Source organism: Ornithorhynchus anatinus, chromosome 19 (assembly GCF_004115215.2).
Source record: "Ornithorhynchus anatinus isolate Pmale09 chromosome 19, mOrnAna1.pri.v4, whole genome shotgun sequence".
In the NCBI taxonomy this organism is placed as follows: Eukaryota; Metazoa; Chordata; class Mammalia; order Monotremata; family Ornithorhynchidae; genus Ornithorhynchus; species Ornithorhynchus anatinus.
This window is the reverse complement of record NC_041746.1, coordinates 9,299,348-9,317,609: the sequence shown is the minus strand read 5'-3', so window position 1 is coordinate 9,317,609 and position 18,262 is coordinate 9,299,348. Positions and strand designations below refer to the sequence as shown.

At 38.9% G+C, this 18,262-nt stretch overlaps 1 protein-coding gene across 7 annotated transcripts in view; it reads right to left on the bottom strand.

Annotated features, from left to right (window-relative positions):
• The window catches only part of GPATCH2 (G-patch domain containing 2), a 112,602-nt gene that overhangs the window by 8,630 nt on the left and 85,710 nt on the right, over positions 1-18,262 (bottom strand). For 3 of the 7 annotated variants that reach the window (XR_003753658.2, XM_029047063.2, XM_029047065.2), the window contains 2 exons: positions 17,334-17,404; positions 15,490-15,939 (listed from right to left, as the gene is read on the bottom strand). Coding sequence is in view for 6 of the 7 variants with exons in the window: in XM_029047063.2 (XP_028902896.1) it covers positions 15,885-15,939; positions 17,334-17,404 (126 nt within the window). In the remaining variant the exon portion in view is untranslated. Of the gene's footprint in view, positions 1-2,711; positions 2,801-15,489; positions 15,940-17,333; positions 17,405-18,262 lie in introns of those variants that run through there. The other 4 variants (XM_029047061.2, XM_029047062.2, XM_039914867.1 and 1 more) reach the window with 2 other exon arrangements.

Below are 18,262 nucleotides of genomic sequence, written 5' to 3'. Positions count from 1 at the left end.
TTCAAACTATAAAGTGCATTGTGCTGGCAAACTTTCTTGCCTGAATAATTCTCCATTTTATAAATCTACATTCTTTTAATATACCCACAATCTTTGGGTATGTGACTTTGACTCAGACGGAGAACAAGCTATAAATTTAGAAATCAATACTTAACTCTATCAATATTCATTTTATTTTGTCAATACAAAATATAAAGGTGAAAGAGCAGTAAATAAGCTAGGGTACTGAAATAAATTTGGTGTTCTTGTCACAATTAATAAATGTATAACCAATAATACTGCTAGCTAGTCTATAGTCTTATAAATATGACCTGAAGATATGTTCAGAAGCAAATGCAAAAGCAGTTATTTGAAAAATGAAATGTAAAAGATATCATAGGAGTAAATTGATATGAGCATATTTTTAGTTGTCATATCAACTATTAAAAATGATATTTTCATTGTTAAATATTACAACATGTGCTTTTGAGGAACTGCCTACCTGGACACCCATGCACATGCAGTATTGGATTATGAAACTAAATCACTTTTCTGATGGTGTATGCTTTATTCCTTCGAGGTAAAATTGTAAATTCGAACTGAGCAGATTAGCCATTCAGTCTACCAAATTCTTAACTTTTCTGCCTTATTCACCAAACTCGTCCCACCCCCCTCAAAAAAATACACAGAAAAAAACCCAACACAAAAAAGTCCAAACTGAGATAGGTATGAGACATAGTCTTTTGAAGATTTCATGACTGGATATCTGCAGGGAGCATAAAAGTATTACTACAATGCTCCCATGCTAGCTGAAGACACAGTTTCCAAACCCATTTCCTTGAGACACCAAAAAAAAAAAGAATACTGAATTTGAAATTCTGAGCAGTGGTGCTTGATTTAGGACCTGTAGCTTTGTTCAAATCAGGCAGCATACTAAAAACATTGTTCTTCCCAGAATATACATTTATTAACCAAATCTTTTTATTTCTTTATCTGAAAGCATCAAATGGTATACACATTAGATAATGTTGTGATTGTAAAACTAAAATTAGAGGGAATGGGGATAAAGAACCAAGATCTTACCATCACAATCAACATACAAAATCAAAATGTATGAATGAACACTTCTCATCTGTCTTCAGGTGTAATCTTTATCACAGATTTCAATCAACTGATACTATTTTTTGAGCATTTATTGTGCACAAAGTACTAGGCACTTTGGAGAATACAGTGGAGGTGGCAGATGCGATCCTGCACTGGAGGAGCTTGTGATCTCTAGCATTATAAGAGAATATGGGCGACTGTATACTGGAACTGGGAATTGCAGTATATGGAAATCTTTATTAAAGTAAGGACAACTATCCACCTTAGATGCACTTGCACAATCGGAGGAAGGGGCTGGACCAAATAAGATTCTGAGATCTCTCCCTGTCTCTCAAATCTTTAGACCATGATGACTGGCTCTCTTTTCCTGCTACATCACAGTCCATGCTTGCATTCTTGCAATCATCTGCAACGGGAGCTTTGAGCCCTTTTCCCAAACTTCTTTCTACTGGAAACTACTTCCTGGCTTAGTGATTGAGGACTAGACCCAGGAATCCTTCTTTAAAAAAAACTACTGCTGCCATTAAGGTGCTTTAAAGGCGAACAAGAGATTGTACTAAGTCCGCTTTGGTCACTAGTATTTGAAAAATCAAAAGGTAAAAAAAACTCAGAAGGCAAGACAACTGAAGTAAGTTTTAGTAGTTACCTTAAAATGAGTTGAAGAATACCATATTTGCTTAGAGTACACCAACAGAACAATTGCCTGTCCCTAAAGTCTAAACTGGATTAAATTATTTTATCATAATATAAGGGGTGATTTAGAATTGAGACAGTAATGGGCAGGTAATCATAAAATTCTAGCTAGGTTCAGTAAAACGGAACACGTAAACATGGATGTATTTTACTGCCAGATCTTGATAAAGTTATTTCACAAGCATAAGACTGTACAATGAGTATATGTTATGGTTGGAACTATCCCTGGGAAAAGCACATTTTAGAATGTGCTCCTAGTGTTTTAACTATATAATGCCCATCACTCATTTTAGAGTCACCCTTTAGGTTTCTGAGTCTAAATATGTGACTCTTCGTAGATCCATTTATTTCACACATTTTACTTCTTTGTACAGCCCTCATGTAAAAAGACTCTTATTCTTTTAGCTTTGTCTCCTTGTTAGGCAAAAATCATATTCATGGTTATCCAAGTGGAAAAAATGATTCTCTTTCAAAATAATGAATTGAGGAATAGTTTAAAATAGGAAACCTTCAGGGATGATAACTCTGATATCTGTTATACTTACTCTGTGTCAAGCACTGTGCTCAAACCTAACAATTTAATGGGGAGTGAGAAAAGATTGTTTTTCTAAATGGAATTTAAGCGCTTACTATAAGCGAAGCACTTTAAAGCCCCTGGGATAGATAAAAGATAATCAGGCTGTACATGGTCCCTGTCCCACGCAGGGCTCACAGTCTAGTAGGTGGGAAAATAGAAAATAATTCCTATTTTACTGATGAGGAAACTAGGGATGCCAATTGACAAACATTTTTTTTTTCTTTCTAAAGGAATTAGTGAACTGTCTGCTTTTGGAATATTTACCCCAAATCTTAATTTGCTGCCATTGCAAATCATTTGTCTGTATTTTGCTCCTTAAAACTTTAATATCTGTGGGCTGGTTACAGGGTCTTTTTACCTGTAGTTGTTGAACTTGGCAAAGGTGCAGCTTTCCTCCTCCTTTTGATATCTCCCATGCACAAGGATCCTAAATGCACACTCGTCTGTCTGCAAGTAATTATCAGAGAAAACTATTAACAAAAGAAGAAAAAAAAGGTACATAAATACCCAGCTTGGATAATCTCTACCTAAATCAAAACATTCCCAACAACGATGGAACTGCATAGTAAAGCCACCAATCTTGTTTATATCGAAACATAATTATGTTTGTTGACAAGCGTTCAGCAGCTAAACACGCCATCATAAATTGCTGCTGGAATGAATAATATAAAAGGAATGCTTTTTAATTTTCAAAACTGGCAATCTTTCTAGCTCAGCATAAAATCAAACTCTGTTGCTTCTGACAGGAAAATAGCTAAGATTAATTATCCAAAGAGATCACAATATTGTTGCTAGGTTATCAATTGGCTACTAATGCCCTCCTGTCAGAACAACATTTATTACAGGAAAAGCATGATCAATTTATTTTACGTTATTGTGCAGCAGAAATTTTAGGGAAACATATGAAATCAAAATGAGGCATGCAGTGATACTCTCTCCTAGTGTCCACATCTCAGTGGGATGTATTAATTGTTCAGAAGCCAGGTGAAGAAGTATCTTAATCCATCGCGTATTTTATTGGGCCTTACCTCAGTTAGAGGAGAATTAAAAATACAACTTGAGAAAGTGGTAAATTTCCAGGTCAATATAACTTGGAGTAGTTTCTATGGCAAAGGAAGCCCTGAGGAACAGGAAAAAGGCACTTGGATATTTTCGTGATTTTTAGTGTTGGGTTATTGAACGAGAGCTGTGGATTTGCCACCAGCTGACCATCCTTGAGATGAGCTCATGCGACGTTTAGAAATATATTCTCAGAATAAATAAAGATCCAGGTGAAAACAGATGTGTGTTTTAAAAAAACTACTTTTATAGTTTGCGTGTGGGGGTGTGTATATATATAAAAAGTATAATTACATATTACTATATGTAAATTTATAAATTGCTACTGGAATGAATAAGATGAAAGGATGTTTTTAAATGATCAAAACTGGCAATCTTTCTTGCTCAATATAAAAACAAACTCTGTTGCCTCTGACAGGAAAATAACTAAAATTAATTATCCAAAGAGGTCACGATATACACTATATATAGACTACATATATCAATCAATGATATTTAGTGGGTGCTTAGTGAGTACCCGGCACTGTACTAAGTGCTGGGGAAAGTACAATTCAACCAAGTTGGTAGATGAGATCCATTCATTTATTCAGTTGTATTTATTGAGTGCTTACTGTGTGCAAAGCACCATACTAAGCGCTTTGGAGAGTACAGTATAACAATAAACACATTCCAGTGTTTATAAAATACAATACAATAAAACTCAAATAAGGAGGCCTATTTGTAGAATTACTGAGTGATGAAATACAAATGACAAACATACAATTTTAAAGAGAGATGAAAGGGTACAAGTCTTTTTTTTTTTTTTGGTGCGGGGGGGAACAAACAGGGCATTTAAGAACTGGATAGAAATCCTCCTGTTTTCCCTGGCTTTGGGCTAGGTCTTACTGGAGCAGTTCAGTTTGTTCACCACATTTTGAGAAGGATGTGGAGAAACTAGAGGGGACCTTGTGAAGGCCAACACAAATAAAGAGTTGGAAGAGGCGATGTATGAGCAAATGAACTGGGATTATTTACTTCCTAGGTTCATCAATCAGTAAATTGTGTTTACTGTATGTGGAGCAATGTACTAAGCACTCGGGAGAGTATAATATACCAGGATTGGTAGACACATTCCCTGCTCACAAGGAGCTCACAGGTTAGGAAGGGAGGCAGACAATAGCATATATAAATAAATTAGTAGGTAGCGGGGTCAGTGGAACAATCGATCAATTATATTTACTGAACGCTTACTGTGAGCAGAGCACGGTACTAAGCGTTTGGGGGAGTACAACACTCTGACAGACACATTCCGCACCCATAACGAGCAGCGACTCTTTCCCCACCTACTCTCAACCGGGCACTCATCCCACAGGATTGGGGTGTCCAGAAGTTGGGGCTGCAGCCAATCGAGCCAGGGCATTTCTACCAAAGGTACAATTTACTTTTCATAAGAAGAACAAGTTTAGCAACAGAAAGAATTACTCCCTTTGGAAGGAAGAACTTCCAGAAAGTTAAGGTTATCAAATATGCAACTGATTGTGGAAAGTGACTGGGAATCACATTTCCTGGAGATTTTTGAAGAAAAGGGGAGTTTAACCGGAATTCAACCATAAAGGATGTGGGATTAACTAAATGACTTTGGATGTTAGGGTTCTCACTGACAGGATTAAATACACATTGGATGAGCTCAAGCAGAATGTTCACGCTTCTTGATCAGGTGATGCTGGGCACAGGTTTCCAAGACTTCTGTATTTTAATAATGACCCTGTGGTATACAAAATGGCACAACAGTGTTTCCTAGCAACCTTTCCCGAGGTACACTTGATAGTACCGAAATCGATTTCAAGATTCTCTACTTCTAACAAATGCTAGATTTTTTCTTTTAATCATGGTTCTCTACAGCCCAAGATACAGACACTGAACAATTCAGTTTCTGGGAAGGGAAGTGTGTACTATCTGGGGGGAAAAAAATCCAAGAATTCTGAGTATGAATGGCCCGCAACCTGGTTGTGAGTGAAAAATAGGAGGATTTGCTATTAGTAAGTACCCTTTGTCACAATTGGGTATAGAGGAAACAGTTATAGGCCCTATTCCTGGTGGCAAAGTATTTTCTTTTTTGGATGAGATTTCATCCTACAGGTGCCTGCATATAGGCTCCTGAGGTCACTCGACTGCAGCTGCTGTATTCTTTCTCCTGACCTCACCACTGGGACTTCGAAGACTGTCCTGAAACCTCTGATGGTGGCGGTGGATTGTGGCAAGAGGGATAGCTATGGGGAGATGGGAAGGATAAACTACAATACAGCTGAATACTAAAATAGGACGGTGGATTATTCAAGGAGGAAAGGAGGCACAGTGGATAGAGCACGGGCCTGGGAGTCAGAAGGTCACGGGTTCTAATCCCGGATCTGCCACTTGTCTGCTGTGTGACCTTGGGCGAGTCACTTTATTTCTCTGTGCCTCAGTTACCTCATCTGTAAAATGGGGATTGAGACTGTGAGCCCCACATGGGACAGGGACTGAGTCCAAACTATCTTGTATCTATCCCAGCGCTCAGAACAGTGCTTTGCACAGAAGTGCTTAACAAATACCATAACGATTATTATTATTGAAGAATTCCTTCACTGAGCTAAACAGACCTCGGGTTATTCTGCTACACTGGAGCAACTCATCAGCTTATCTTATTTTTGAAAGGTGTCATCAGTCTTTCATCTCATTTGATAAAAATATTTGATTGAACAATTTTTAATATAATCACAGAACTGAACAACTTTCTTTTGTTCATACTTTACTGAATTTAGACATAACCTGACTTTCATATTATCCATAAGTGCTTGTATTTTTGAAAAAGAATCACCACAAATACTCGTGGACTTATTTCAATTTCCACAGTAAAAACTACTTTTGCTTCACGTGGATACATTAATAAACCAGAAATACTTGTTCTTTCAAATGGTAGTAGATAGTTAAGTAGTACAAGATAAAGTATATTATGGCTTTTCATAACTCAGCGGAGTACTTTTCACACTAACAGGAAACTCTGAATCGCAGCCCCACCGCCTTGCTTCCATCAAATGACTTACATGAAAATAACCCTTGGGATGAAATTGCGGGGCAAACAGATGAAATACTTGGATTTCTTTTTCCCTGAAATATTGCTATGTGAAAAGTTTATACATATATATATATATATATATATAAAACAAACATCTAAAATGCGACTAGGATGAAAGATAAAAATGAATCAAGTCAGTCGATTGATCCTGAAGCCCGGAGCCACAGGAGTAACAGCTAGCTGTGCTTGAGTAATTCTACAGAGAATTGATTATCTGTTACACTGTATTGAGATATCTAGATTATTGATCAGTAAGATTACGGTACTCGGGCTCCCCTCTTCTTTCAGGCAGATGCAATGGAGTTGCAACAAATAACACTAAGTAAGGACTACTTTGTTATTGTTGTCACCCTTCATGTAGACCATAGCAGTTACTTTTTAATTTAAAATCAATGAGTGTCTGAAAGGCAGCCCTGTTCCTTCGGCATAAATGAATCATTTATCTTTGCAGAGCACAACACTTGAGTCACGAGTCAAGGTGAGGGTTTGTATTTTTTCCCTCTGTGATGTTGAGAAGGAAAACTGTACCGTCTCGGTTGTAAAAATGAGCACCCCTAAATTTACTAATCTTTCCTAGGAATCTCTGTAATGATTTTTTTCACTACTAATGGATCAAGCTCTAACTATGATAACTGCTCAAGTATAGAAGGCAAGAAGGAGGGAATAAAGGTTGAAAAATACATACCAGTCTTTTTACAACAGATACAGAGTTAAGAGACAAATAGGCAAATAAATGATTTTTGTACCTGTCAGATGGTAATACCTTGTCACATCTGCAAATGCAAAAGCACTTCCATATTTACTGAATTTGTAGTTTTCAGAAATGAAATAGTAGAATCTGGCATGGCTGTTACTCGAGCCTTTTAAGAAGGTTTAACATTTTTCTTTATAAAATTAAAATCACAGAAGGACTAAAATATGAAAAAAAAACCCTCTTTCATAGCTTCCTCTTGGCTTACCCACAGCTTGCTGCGAGCTATCTTTATAAATAGGACTCTGGTGGGCATTTTATCAGTGGAAAATAGAACTTGTTAAGACTACCTTGCCTGAAAACCTGGCTTTTGACGTGTGGTTGACAGGGACTGGAGCAAGAGTGTCAAATGGAATAATTTTTAAAGAAAGAGGACGGGAATTTGTCGCCCCATTGTATGCATTTACAAATAGAGGCTTTTCAGATTATTAGGCCTAGTTAGAACTGCCCTCTGGATAAAACGTGTACCCGAACAGCCTCGGACAAGCTCAAGAGACAAACAGATGTGACTATGGTCCCTGGCGTTTGGCAAGAACACTCACTGTCAATAAGAAAAAGATAAGTCTGGACAGGGCATCAGCTGCACCCCAGTACAACAGCCTTGCTAGTGTCACTGCAGCGGCAAAGTTGGGGCACAGGAAAGTAACAGCGTGAGGAGCAGTGTGGCTCAGTGGCAAGAGCCCGGGCTTGGGAGTCAGAGGTCACGGGTTCTAATTCCGGTTCTGCCACTTGTCAGCTGTGTGATTTTGGGCAAGTCAGGTGCTGATGCAATGTTTTAAAATGGAAAAAGTGGGCCGCCACAATTTGGGGGTAATAATAATTATGATATTTCAGCGCTTACTATGTGCCAGGCACTGTTCTTAAGTACTGGGGTGGATACAAGCAAATTGGGTTGGACATAGCCCCTATCCCACGTAGGGCTCAATCCTAATTTTACAGATGAGGGAACTGAGACCCAGAGAAGTGAAGTGATTTGCCCAAGGTCACACAGCAGACAAGTGGCGGAGCCGGGATTAGACGTCATGATCTTCTGACTCCCAGGCCCGTGCTTTATCCACTATGGTGTCACCTTTTCCAGGCTTACCCACTGCATTCTGCTTTCCCCCCCATATCTGAGCTCTGAAATCGTCTGTACTCAAGTCTACAGTGTATTCCCACGTCGTATCTGTGAATTCCTGAAAATGACTTTAAAACTCTGCCACTTTATCGGCCCTGGGTGCCATCTTTGGTATACATACTTAAGAAACAGGCAGATTTACTGCACTTCCCTTGAGGCAGAAAGAAATAAGGTTGGGGCTGAGAAGATTGCTTCTTAGAAGGAACCAAAAATTATCATTAAAAATGAGGGCCACTCCTTCTTTGATTTCCACCCCCCCATCATCCCAAAGGAGGTCTGAATGTATGCATATAAGGTAAAAAGGAAATGGAACTAGTCTGTTGATACTGGAAAAGCTTTACAGTTGTTAATTCCCTAGAGATCTGTTCTATTTGAGGCAATGTTTGGAAATTATTAGTAGAATTTCAGATTTGGTACGATTCTATAAAGGGAATTTCATGCACTCTCATAAATCATTAAATATACCTAGATATCGATCTGCACAAAATTTCACACTAGTTTCTTTATAAAAAGCTACTGCGAGCTAAAATGAAGAAGATTTTCAGGGAGAAAAAGTTTAGCTTCCAAGAGACGAATTCAGGGTAAAAGATCTTATGCTTTCATTCTTCCCCCAGCTCAGAAACACCGAAACACTGCAAAGGGAAAAAGAATATGTCAACAAACATTTTGCGAGCCTAGAGTGAGCTAGGGGACAAGAACTTCCAAGTACAGGGCTGCGAAGTTAGGAAACAGATAAACAGAACAGAGACAGAAAAGAAAAAAAAAGCCAGAAAAAAAAAGCCAGGGTAAGGAAAGACAGATGGAAGGGACAGAGGTAAAGAGAAAAAAACAGCAAAAACGGTGTGGGAGCAAATAGCCTTGGGTCATGCCCACAGTCAACTTCCTCCTCAATCTCATAATCAAGCCACTTCTGCCCTACTATAATCAACGCCTCTCTTCTGCTCACATCGCTTTTATTCCTCCCGAACTGTCTCCCATTTATTCCAAATCTTTCATTCTCGCCTGCAGCTCCCAGCACGCAAACCCCCACCCTACCTTTCTTCCCTAATCCCCAGTGGCCTCATCAACCCTACTAAGGTAAAATAGAAACCACAAGCTGTGAAATTCCACCAACTCCCATTTTCTTCTCATACCTCTACAACTCCCTCCTCTTCTCCATTCTTCCCAGCTGTTTAAGAGAAATCCTCCAACCAGCTCTCTAAACCTACCCACTAATCCCGGCTCCACCACTTGTCTGCTGTGTGACCTTGGGCAAGTCGCATGACTTCTCTGTGCCTCAGTTACCTCATCTGTAAAATGGGGATTAAGACTGCGAGCCCCACACGGGACAATCTGATTACCTTGTATCTACCCCAGCACTTAGGACATTGCTTGGCACACAGTAAGCGCTTAACAAATACTACAATTATTACTGTTAACCCCATCTTCTCTCACCTCTTGGACACGTTATCCGAGATCCTTATTCCCTTTCTGGTATTTATGAAATGTTTATTAGGTGCTAAGCACTGGGATCTGACCCAGTCCCAGTCCCACCCAGGGCTAACAATCCAGGAGGGAGGAATCCATTTCATGACTAGGGTAAGCAAGCCCTCAGGCGTTACTACCTGGGTTTGGTTCCTAGTGTTCTTCTCTAGCTGGAAAAGCATATTGGCTTATCATTATTTCCTGAACGAGTTTTATGGATTTCTAACAGGCAAAGTATAGGATCAGATTTTACCAGCAATATATTAGAATACTGAAGATCAAAGCATTTTAATGTAGTAATGAAACATTTTCTATCCAACCGAACAAGGCTGAGTGTTCCTTGAAAATCTATTTTTCACTCGTATTTCTAAGGGAAATGAAACTTTATGACGTTTCTTTTTGAATGAGGGTGATAGCATCACCTTCCATTCCAATATTTCTAACGAAACCAGCCACTTCGCAGCACTTTTAAACTTCAGTAAAATTTATTAGCGCTTGTCCTAGGTTCACCTGAAATGACAGAAACTCCAAGAGGAACCATTTTTAAGTAACCCAATTAGAAATTAAATTTAGTCCTCGATTTAGAATGAATATTATATCACCCAATCTCCCGACACTACTGGACTGGTGAAAACTAAGAGCCTCTGAAAAAACTGTATCTGAGGTTTATTGTCCTCAGAAAGGATAATGCATTTTTTTCTTGTTTCTAATTAGTAATTTAAGCATATGTTCAGCATTTAACTCTAAATGTTTGCCTTTTCCCCAAGCTCTAAGACAGCTGTCCAAGATTCGAATGCCAGAAAACATTTAAATATCAACATCTGTTGAATTATGTTAATTTAGTGTAATATAATTGGGCATGAGTTGGAATTGATCAAAAGTATATGAATTAAACAAAGGCAAATTCACACCAATATCTTAGTGCAAAAACAAGTCACCAAGGAATGATGGAGAAAACATTTTGGTTTTCAAAAGAAAACTAAAAGGAATATCTAAAAAGTACAACCTTGACTATGGAGAAATACTAGTCACTGTTTTTTAAAACACAGGGGAAATTTAGGTGGTCCCATTATGATGTCATTCTGAACCTGCATTTTAAATGACTTCTGAAAAAGAGATAATCTGAAACTTAACTATAAATCCCACTTAGAGGATGAAGTGGGTTCAAGTATATAATTGTCAAGATCTTAAATCTATGTTAGGGGATTTTAAAATGTATACTTATGAATATATGTGAAACATAGGACATAAAATGTATGTGCCGATGTGTTTTGCATCTATAATCTGTAAGTATTTGTTCATGAGTTGAATACATCTAAAAATATGGAAATGAATATGCTAATAGCATAAAATGTCATAGGGTAATGGGCTCTTGCTCTTGAAGAACTGAACAGAGAGAATGGATACTTATTCAGCAGAGGAGAAAATTATCCTGAGATGACATTCTTAGGCTACCAAAACTACTTTTAATGCAATATGCAAATTACATGGCACCTTTTGGCACGAGCGATGCACAACTTTATAGAATGACAGCTGATTTCAGTGCACTAATTTTCTTAGTGTATGCCACAGACTCTGAATTAAGTTTCTATTGTTGGCCTCCTCTTTTTTTCGGGAGGCAAAATGAGTGCCTCCAAATATCCTAAGCCTCCTCCCACGCTTCTTTAGGTAGTACACTGGATTCTGGTAGTTAATTTTATGAGCTATATTTATCAGCAGCTATACAGCAACCTTTCAAAAATCTTACGGGTTAATACTAATTTTGTTCAGTACTAAGACAAATTAAGGTTACTCTGAGTAATCACTTTCAAAAAGCTTGGTCGTGGAGATTATGATTTTGGTGTGAAAAGGACAGGAAAAGTGAAAATCGGCAGGGTCGGAATTGCAGTTTTTGAAATGTTTGGTAATAATAATCACATTATTTGTTATAAGCGCTTACTATGTGCCAAGCACTGTTCTAAGTGCTGGGGTAGATACAAGGTAATCAGGTTGTCTCGTGGGGGGCTCACAATCTTAATCCCCATTTTATACCATGATGAGGTAACTCAGGCACAGAGAAGTGAAGTGACTTGCCCAAGGTCTCACAGCAGAAAAGTGGCAGAGCTGGAATTAGAACCCACGTCTTCTGACTCCCAAATCCGTGCTCTTTCCGCTTAGCCACGATGCTTCTCTAGGTAGCACTGAATAGACCCGTCAACTCACACAGGCTTTCCTAAATGGCTCGAAGGATGCTTGGGCGTGTTCAAGGTGCACTCTATTTAGTTTGACATAGCGAGTCTGGTTGTATCTGAAAAACTACTATTCTGACTTGAGGGCAAAGTAAACCATTTCATGACTGGGATGCTGAGGGGGCTCGAGTTTGGAAAGGCTATGAGCTGAAACATTGGTAAACTATAATCCTAAAACCAACCAGATAAAAAAATGGGTTTGAGCGTGGGGGTCAAATACTCATATAAAGGATAAGGATGACTGTTGAAACAGACTATTAGACTGTGACTACTTAAAATGAGTGTTATCTCTTGCCTTAGTTGTACAGTGCTCTGCACACAGTAAGCGCTCAATAAATGCGACTGAATGAATTCAAGTGACAAGATATTATTTTAGGTCATGTATATTTTGGTGAAAAGTGTTAAATATAGCCTGGGTAATTAACCAGTAGTCTAATATAAAGTCTCCTTCCACCAATGTATTAACAGCTGCTCAAATGTAGTAATTAATGATTTCATTTATTTTTGGCAAACCTGCAAAACAACAAATAGTTTTCTATCTGCTGCAAATTAGGTCTCTTTTCCAAACAACAGATGACACGGTGGAAAAAAAGGAGCAGACAGAATCCTTGCACATCTTTGTCTCTTTAGAAGATCAAATAAAGACCAGCTGTAATTCTATTTGTCACATCTGTGTAACAAAATACAGTGATCTGTATCGTCAGATGAAAACGAATGAGCTCTGTTCAAATGTAAATAGGAATTTTCTTTCTAGTCTGATGGAAGAAGGCTGCCCTGAATATTTTTATCTGAGGCAATAATGGAGTTTGTTTTGCATCTCTTATCAAATCGTCTGGCATCTTATCAATTATTGCCTTAAACCATGGTAATGATAAAAAATAATTCCTGAAATAATGAACACTTTTCATTTCCAACAAACAACCCATTAATAGATTAAAACAAGAATGAGAATATCAGCTGTGGTTATCAGAGCACTAGATATTTTTGAAGAACAATGTCAGAGTCCCTTTGCTATTGAATATCTGCACGTTTGAATTTAAAAAGTTACCAAATGTTACTGTATTCAGGCGAAGTAGGAATGTATGCCCTACGGGTTGACAAATGAGTTGTCAGATATCTAAAGAGGCTACTCTGTATATCATAATAGTATGACCTGAGAATGACGTGAACATCTGAGGGGTTTGAAGGCAATAAAAGTTGTCAGAGGATACTTAGGGAATCAATAACTTGCATTTTATTCTAAAAATAATTCAAATCTAGAAAGACACTTCTGTACTTATACTTTGGGCTCTTAGTATACCAGGGAAATATAGAACACTAATTAGGTAATGCATCAAAATATCAAAAGAAAACCACTTTGGGATTGCTCCCACAGTGATCAGTAAAGAGCTCGGTCCATAGTGAGCATTTAACTAATACTGGTGGCTGACTGACAACTGGATTGGAACTTTCGGAAGGATTAAACCTCAAGGAGTGCTTGCTTTAGAACATGAACAATCCAACTGTTTAGTTTAAAATGTGCCTCCTTCGTGGGTCAGCTGGGGCAAAAAAGGAAGGATGGGATTGAGGTTCATTTGAGAAAAGAACAAATTTAACTGGCTGATAAAAGCCCTTTGGAAGTTATTTAGTAATTCACCCCAGTTTTAGGAATGAAAAGTTCTCACACAGAGGTTGGTGACTAGCTGGACATCACCTCCACTGTGGATCAAATATGAGGATATGATCGTAAGCTTTAATTTGAAGGATGCTATTTGGAAAAGCGAATCTTAATGATGATTGGCTACTTTAACGGTGCTAGGTAAGGTCATGGTCAGGGATATGAGAGCCTGGGCAGTCTTGTTTAGGAACACTCAGCGGCTATCCTTCTGAGGAGAAGAGATTAGAAAAGGGGTTCGAAACATCATTTTCCCCATTTTCATTCAATAGTATTTATTGAGCGCTTACTATGTGCAGAGCACTGTACTAAGCGCTTGGAATGTACAAATAGGCAGAGACAGTCCCTGCCCTTTGACGGGCTTACAGTCCAGGCTGACTAAAGATGACATCGGGACGGATTAATGCAAGCCTAACTTAATGGTAATAGTAAGTCTTAAGAGTAAGCCTAATAAGTAACTTATTAGTAAGCCTAATTAATACTTGTGACATTTGTTAAGTTCTTACTATGGACCAAACACTATACTAAGTGCTGGCGTGGTAGATCATCAGGTCCCACCCACATGGGGCTCACATTCCAAGTAGGAGGGTGAACAGGTATTTAAGCTCCATTTTGCAAAGGAGGGAACTGAGGCATAGAAAAGTTAAGTGACTTTCCCAAGGTCACACAGCAGGCCAGTGATGGACCTGGGATTTAGAAGCCGTGTCCTCTAAACCTGGGATTTAGAAGCCGTGTCCTCTAACTCCCAGGCCCAGGCTTTTTCCGGGAGGCCACACTGCTTCCCCATGAACCTGGAGGAACACAAATCTCCATGCCAAGTTGAGCTGGAAACAAGCTGAGCCGTGTCTGGGGTTTGGGTTTTCCTCCCCACCCAAGACATAAGGTAACTGAGTAGGCCAAAAGCGACTGGAAATTTGTTTCTTGCGACCCATTACAGCAGGTTAATCAATGAGTCTCCTGTCACAGGATGAGCAATCAGTCAACTGTATTTGAATGCTTATTGTGTGCAGGGCACTGTATTAAGCGCTTGGGAGAGTACAGTATACCAGAGTTGGTAAATATGTTCCCTGCCCACATGGAGCTTACCAGCTAGAGGAAATTCCCTCCAGAAGCTCCGCTTTCAGTTTGGGATTCCTGCATCTACTGTGCCGGGACTGGGGGACCTAGTCAGGCAAATGAAGGCCTCCACCTCGGACGACTTAACAGGAGGGGGCTCAAAGCTTAGTACGGTGCTCTGCACAGACTAAGTGCTCAAAAACAACTGACTGCAAAGGAAGAAGATGGTATGGTTCCTTTGTATTTGTACAACTCATTGTATTTGTAAATAGGTCAAAAAGAACATACTTTCGGAGAACCTTAAAATATTCCCCAGATTTCGAAGCCAGAAACACTTATTTCAAGGGATGAAATATACCTTGTGCATGCCTTTTTTTCATAACTTTTAAAAAATGGTATTTGTTAAGCGCTTCCTCTGCCAGGCACTGTACGCCGCCCTATGGTAAATACAAGCAAATCAGGTTGAACACAGTAACAGGTCCTACGTGGGGCTCACACTCATGCAGAAAGATACACTTCTAGACTGTAAAGCTCTTTTAGGGCAGGAAATGTGTCAACCATCTCTGCTGTACTGTACTCTCCCAGAGTACTTAATACAGTGCTCTGCACACCGAAAGCACTCAGTAAATAGAAGTGATTGATATGAAAAGTCAAGGCAGATGCTGAAAGTACTGAAACGAAACATCTTTCAAGAAAGAAACAAATGAATATGATTAAAAGTCTTTTGTTCAGTGTAGTTTTAATTTGATACAGCAGGCCCTCGAGAATTATGAGCCTACTGGGCAGTGATGAAGTGTAGTTGCTGACAAAGAATTTGCAGGGAATCTGAGACTCTGGATTTCTTAGTTCCCCTCCCCCAGAATATCTGTATCCCCTGCTTCTGTCTCTGGCTATTTCATTTTCCCGTGCTTTTTGAGTCCATTCCTTCTTTCTTCTGAGGATTTCTGGAGTTCAAGCACCAAATTTCAACATCCCAGCTCCTCAGAGCCCCTCTTCTTGGCTTTACTGACAATCTCCCACCCTTCAGAGGTGGCCCCGATAATCTTCCAGAGAGAAATCTTGTAGCTTCCTCTATTGGTTGTGCTCATTTTGCTCTTTAGCTCTGACTTCAACTTGCCATGTTCAGATAACATTCTTTCCTTCTGTCTCCTTCTAAGTCCTGGCTGGTGGCACAAAAGATGACAAGAATTACTTGAGAGATATATCTGAATCCTACAGATAGTTTGTAGAATTAATTCCTAATCTATTGTTAACTTTCTCTATGACTAGCAACTGTTGCTTTTGGAAATGGGTAGATTTTTTTCCTATGGTATTAAATGTATTCAAAAATAGGAACGGTTATCAGTTGTCGTCTAGAAAATGCACTGAATATGTTTTGGAGTATGTGTAACCTTAGCTTCATTTAAAAATGACACCGAAGTAAGTCTGAATTCTGATCTTGAGCTAATTGAACGATGACAAGACACGGTCACTTTCTCACCCAAGAGGATATATCATTTTTTCACATTTTTTGGTAAACTGGCTTTTACTTGAACAAGATTACAGTTGTAATTCTAAAGTATATAAGTACCCCAAATCAGTCAGTTCAGCTCACAGCAGTAATTACCTATTTGAGTACAGGGGCAAGTGCAGTCATTACTCTTCTGAGCTGAACTGAGTGTTCCTGAGCTGGGAGATTAACTACTACCAAGCAGTTATAGCCACAAAAGCCACAATTCGTGGGCCGGGAACACCACCCAAACACCAGATTGGAAGATGTTTCTTATATGAAAATCTTTCAGCTTTCCTACCAAAAGTCAGCACCATGACTCTAGCTGAAAAGGCCACAGACTTCAAGGATTGGGTATGTCACAACCTTCAGATTCTTCACCACGTAGAATGGGAAGGGCAGTCCACAGACCGGATAACCAGTGTCCATGTCCTCGAGAACATACTACGCTTACGTATATTGCAAATGAATGACATTTTGATCAAGCCATCATAAAGATTACAGAGTGTTTGTATTACAACTCATTGACTATGCAAAGACACTCTCCAACACCCCAAATCCACAGAATGCTTGGCCTCAATAATTTTAGATTTCTGATTTCCTAGGGCATTTTGTTTTGTTTTACAACAGTGATGGCATTTCTCAGTGCAATGCCTTCATTTCACTCATATGGCGACGGTATCTAGGTACAGCTCTATAGGGCTGTATGGGGCAACGGTCTTGATTGTGGTGACTGCTGGGTTTTGCCGACGCTGAGCAAAAGAATCACCCATTGTAGACACAATTCGGCTCACATATAGGCAAGTAGAATCTTTTGTATTTCTGCTTCCTTTTGCCCTAGTCAGAAATTTAAGGAAAACCTTTTTAATAGGATGGTGTAAGGGTTTTTTTGATCAAGACTGATTGACCCTGAACTGCAGGGCTTTGGGTGATTGATTGGCCTCCCCCAGTGGCCACCCCCCACCTCCACCCTTCCGCAGCTGAAAAAATATGCAAATCACTACTAGGAATACTAATTTACCAGAATATGGAGGAACATTAAAAAGAAAAAAAAACTTCTTAACTCACCTGCTAGCTGTCTTCACTGAACAGTTTTTCTTGTGTCCTCTTTCTGACCGGTTATCTCTCAGGAGCTGAAGCTTCACAAAGCATTACGACACAGTAATAGAAACAAGGGTATTTTCATTACACTGAATTATTTTGCCAGCACAGAATGCTACTCTCATCCTAATGGGCAGAAGTCATTTAACTCATTTCATTCTTCCTTAGATGGGACAGGCTCTCTTGGTTTGAGATGTCACTGCCAACTTTGCAAAACTGTTGTAAAACTGGTTGACTGCCAGTCTTCTAATAGATAGCTAAGACTGGAGGTCTTGAACTTAGTTCTAATCTTGATGTGAATGCCTAGCCTTGGGAAAGTAACTTAACCTCTCTTGTCAACACTCTCTAACTCTGGGTTCAGTTTTGGGTTTTTGGAGGCCTTGTTACCAACTCCTTTTAGTGACTAACTTCAAGTGATGTTACTACGTCACTCTTTATCCACACAGCATTAGGAAAATTAGGAAAAATAAATCAATCCTGATGGTATGATTCTCTCAATTTTTCACCTCTCTGCTACATAATCTTTATTATCCAGAGATAAAAACATATACATTTTCCATTTATTAACTATGGGTTAGCCTCCTTTCAACTGCTCCTAGCCCTTTCTTTTAGCAGCACAAGTATTAGCAAGTTCATGTTAAATTCAAGCAGTGCAGTTCCTAGGAAATTAATCCAAAGGTCAACAATTAGAGACAAGATGGATAAATGTAAGCAAATCTTAATTTACTAAATGTACAGGTAAATCATCCCTTCCTTTTTTTTTTTGCCGATTAGACTGAATTACTTTTGGTTCATGAATTTATTTTGCAGAAGGGACAATGGTGGAAAAAAAAATAGTGAATTTTTAATGATTGCAAGTAACTTGAAAGAATCCCAAAGAGGCCATTGGCGATGAA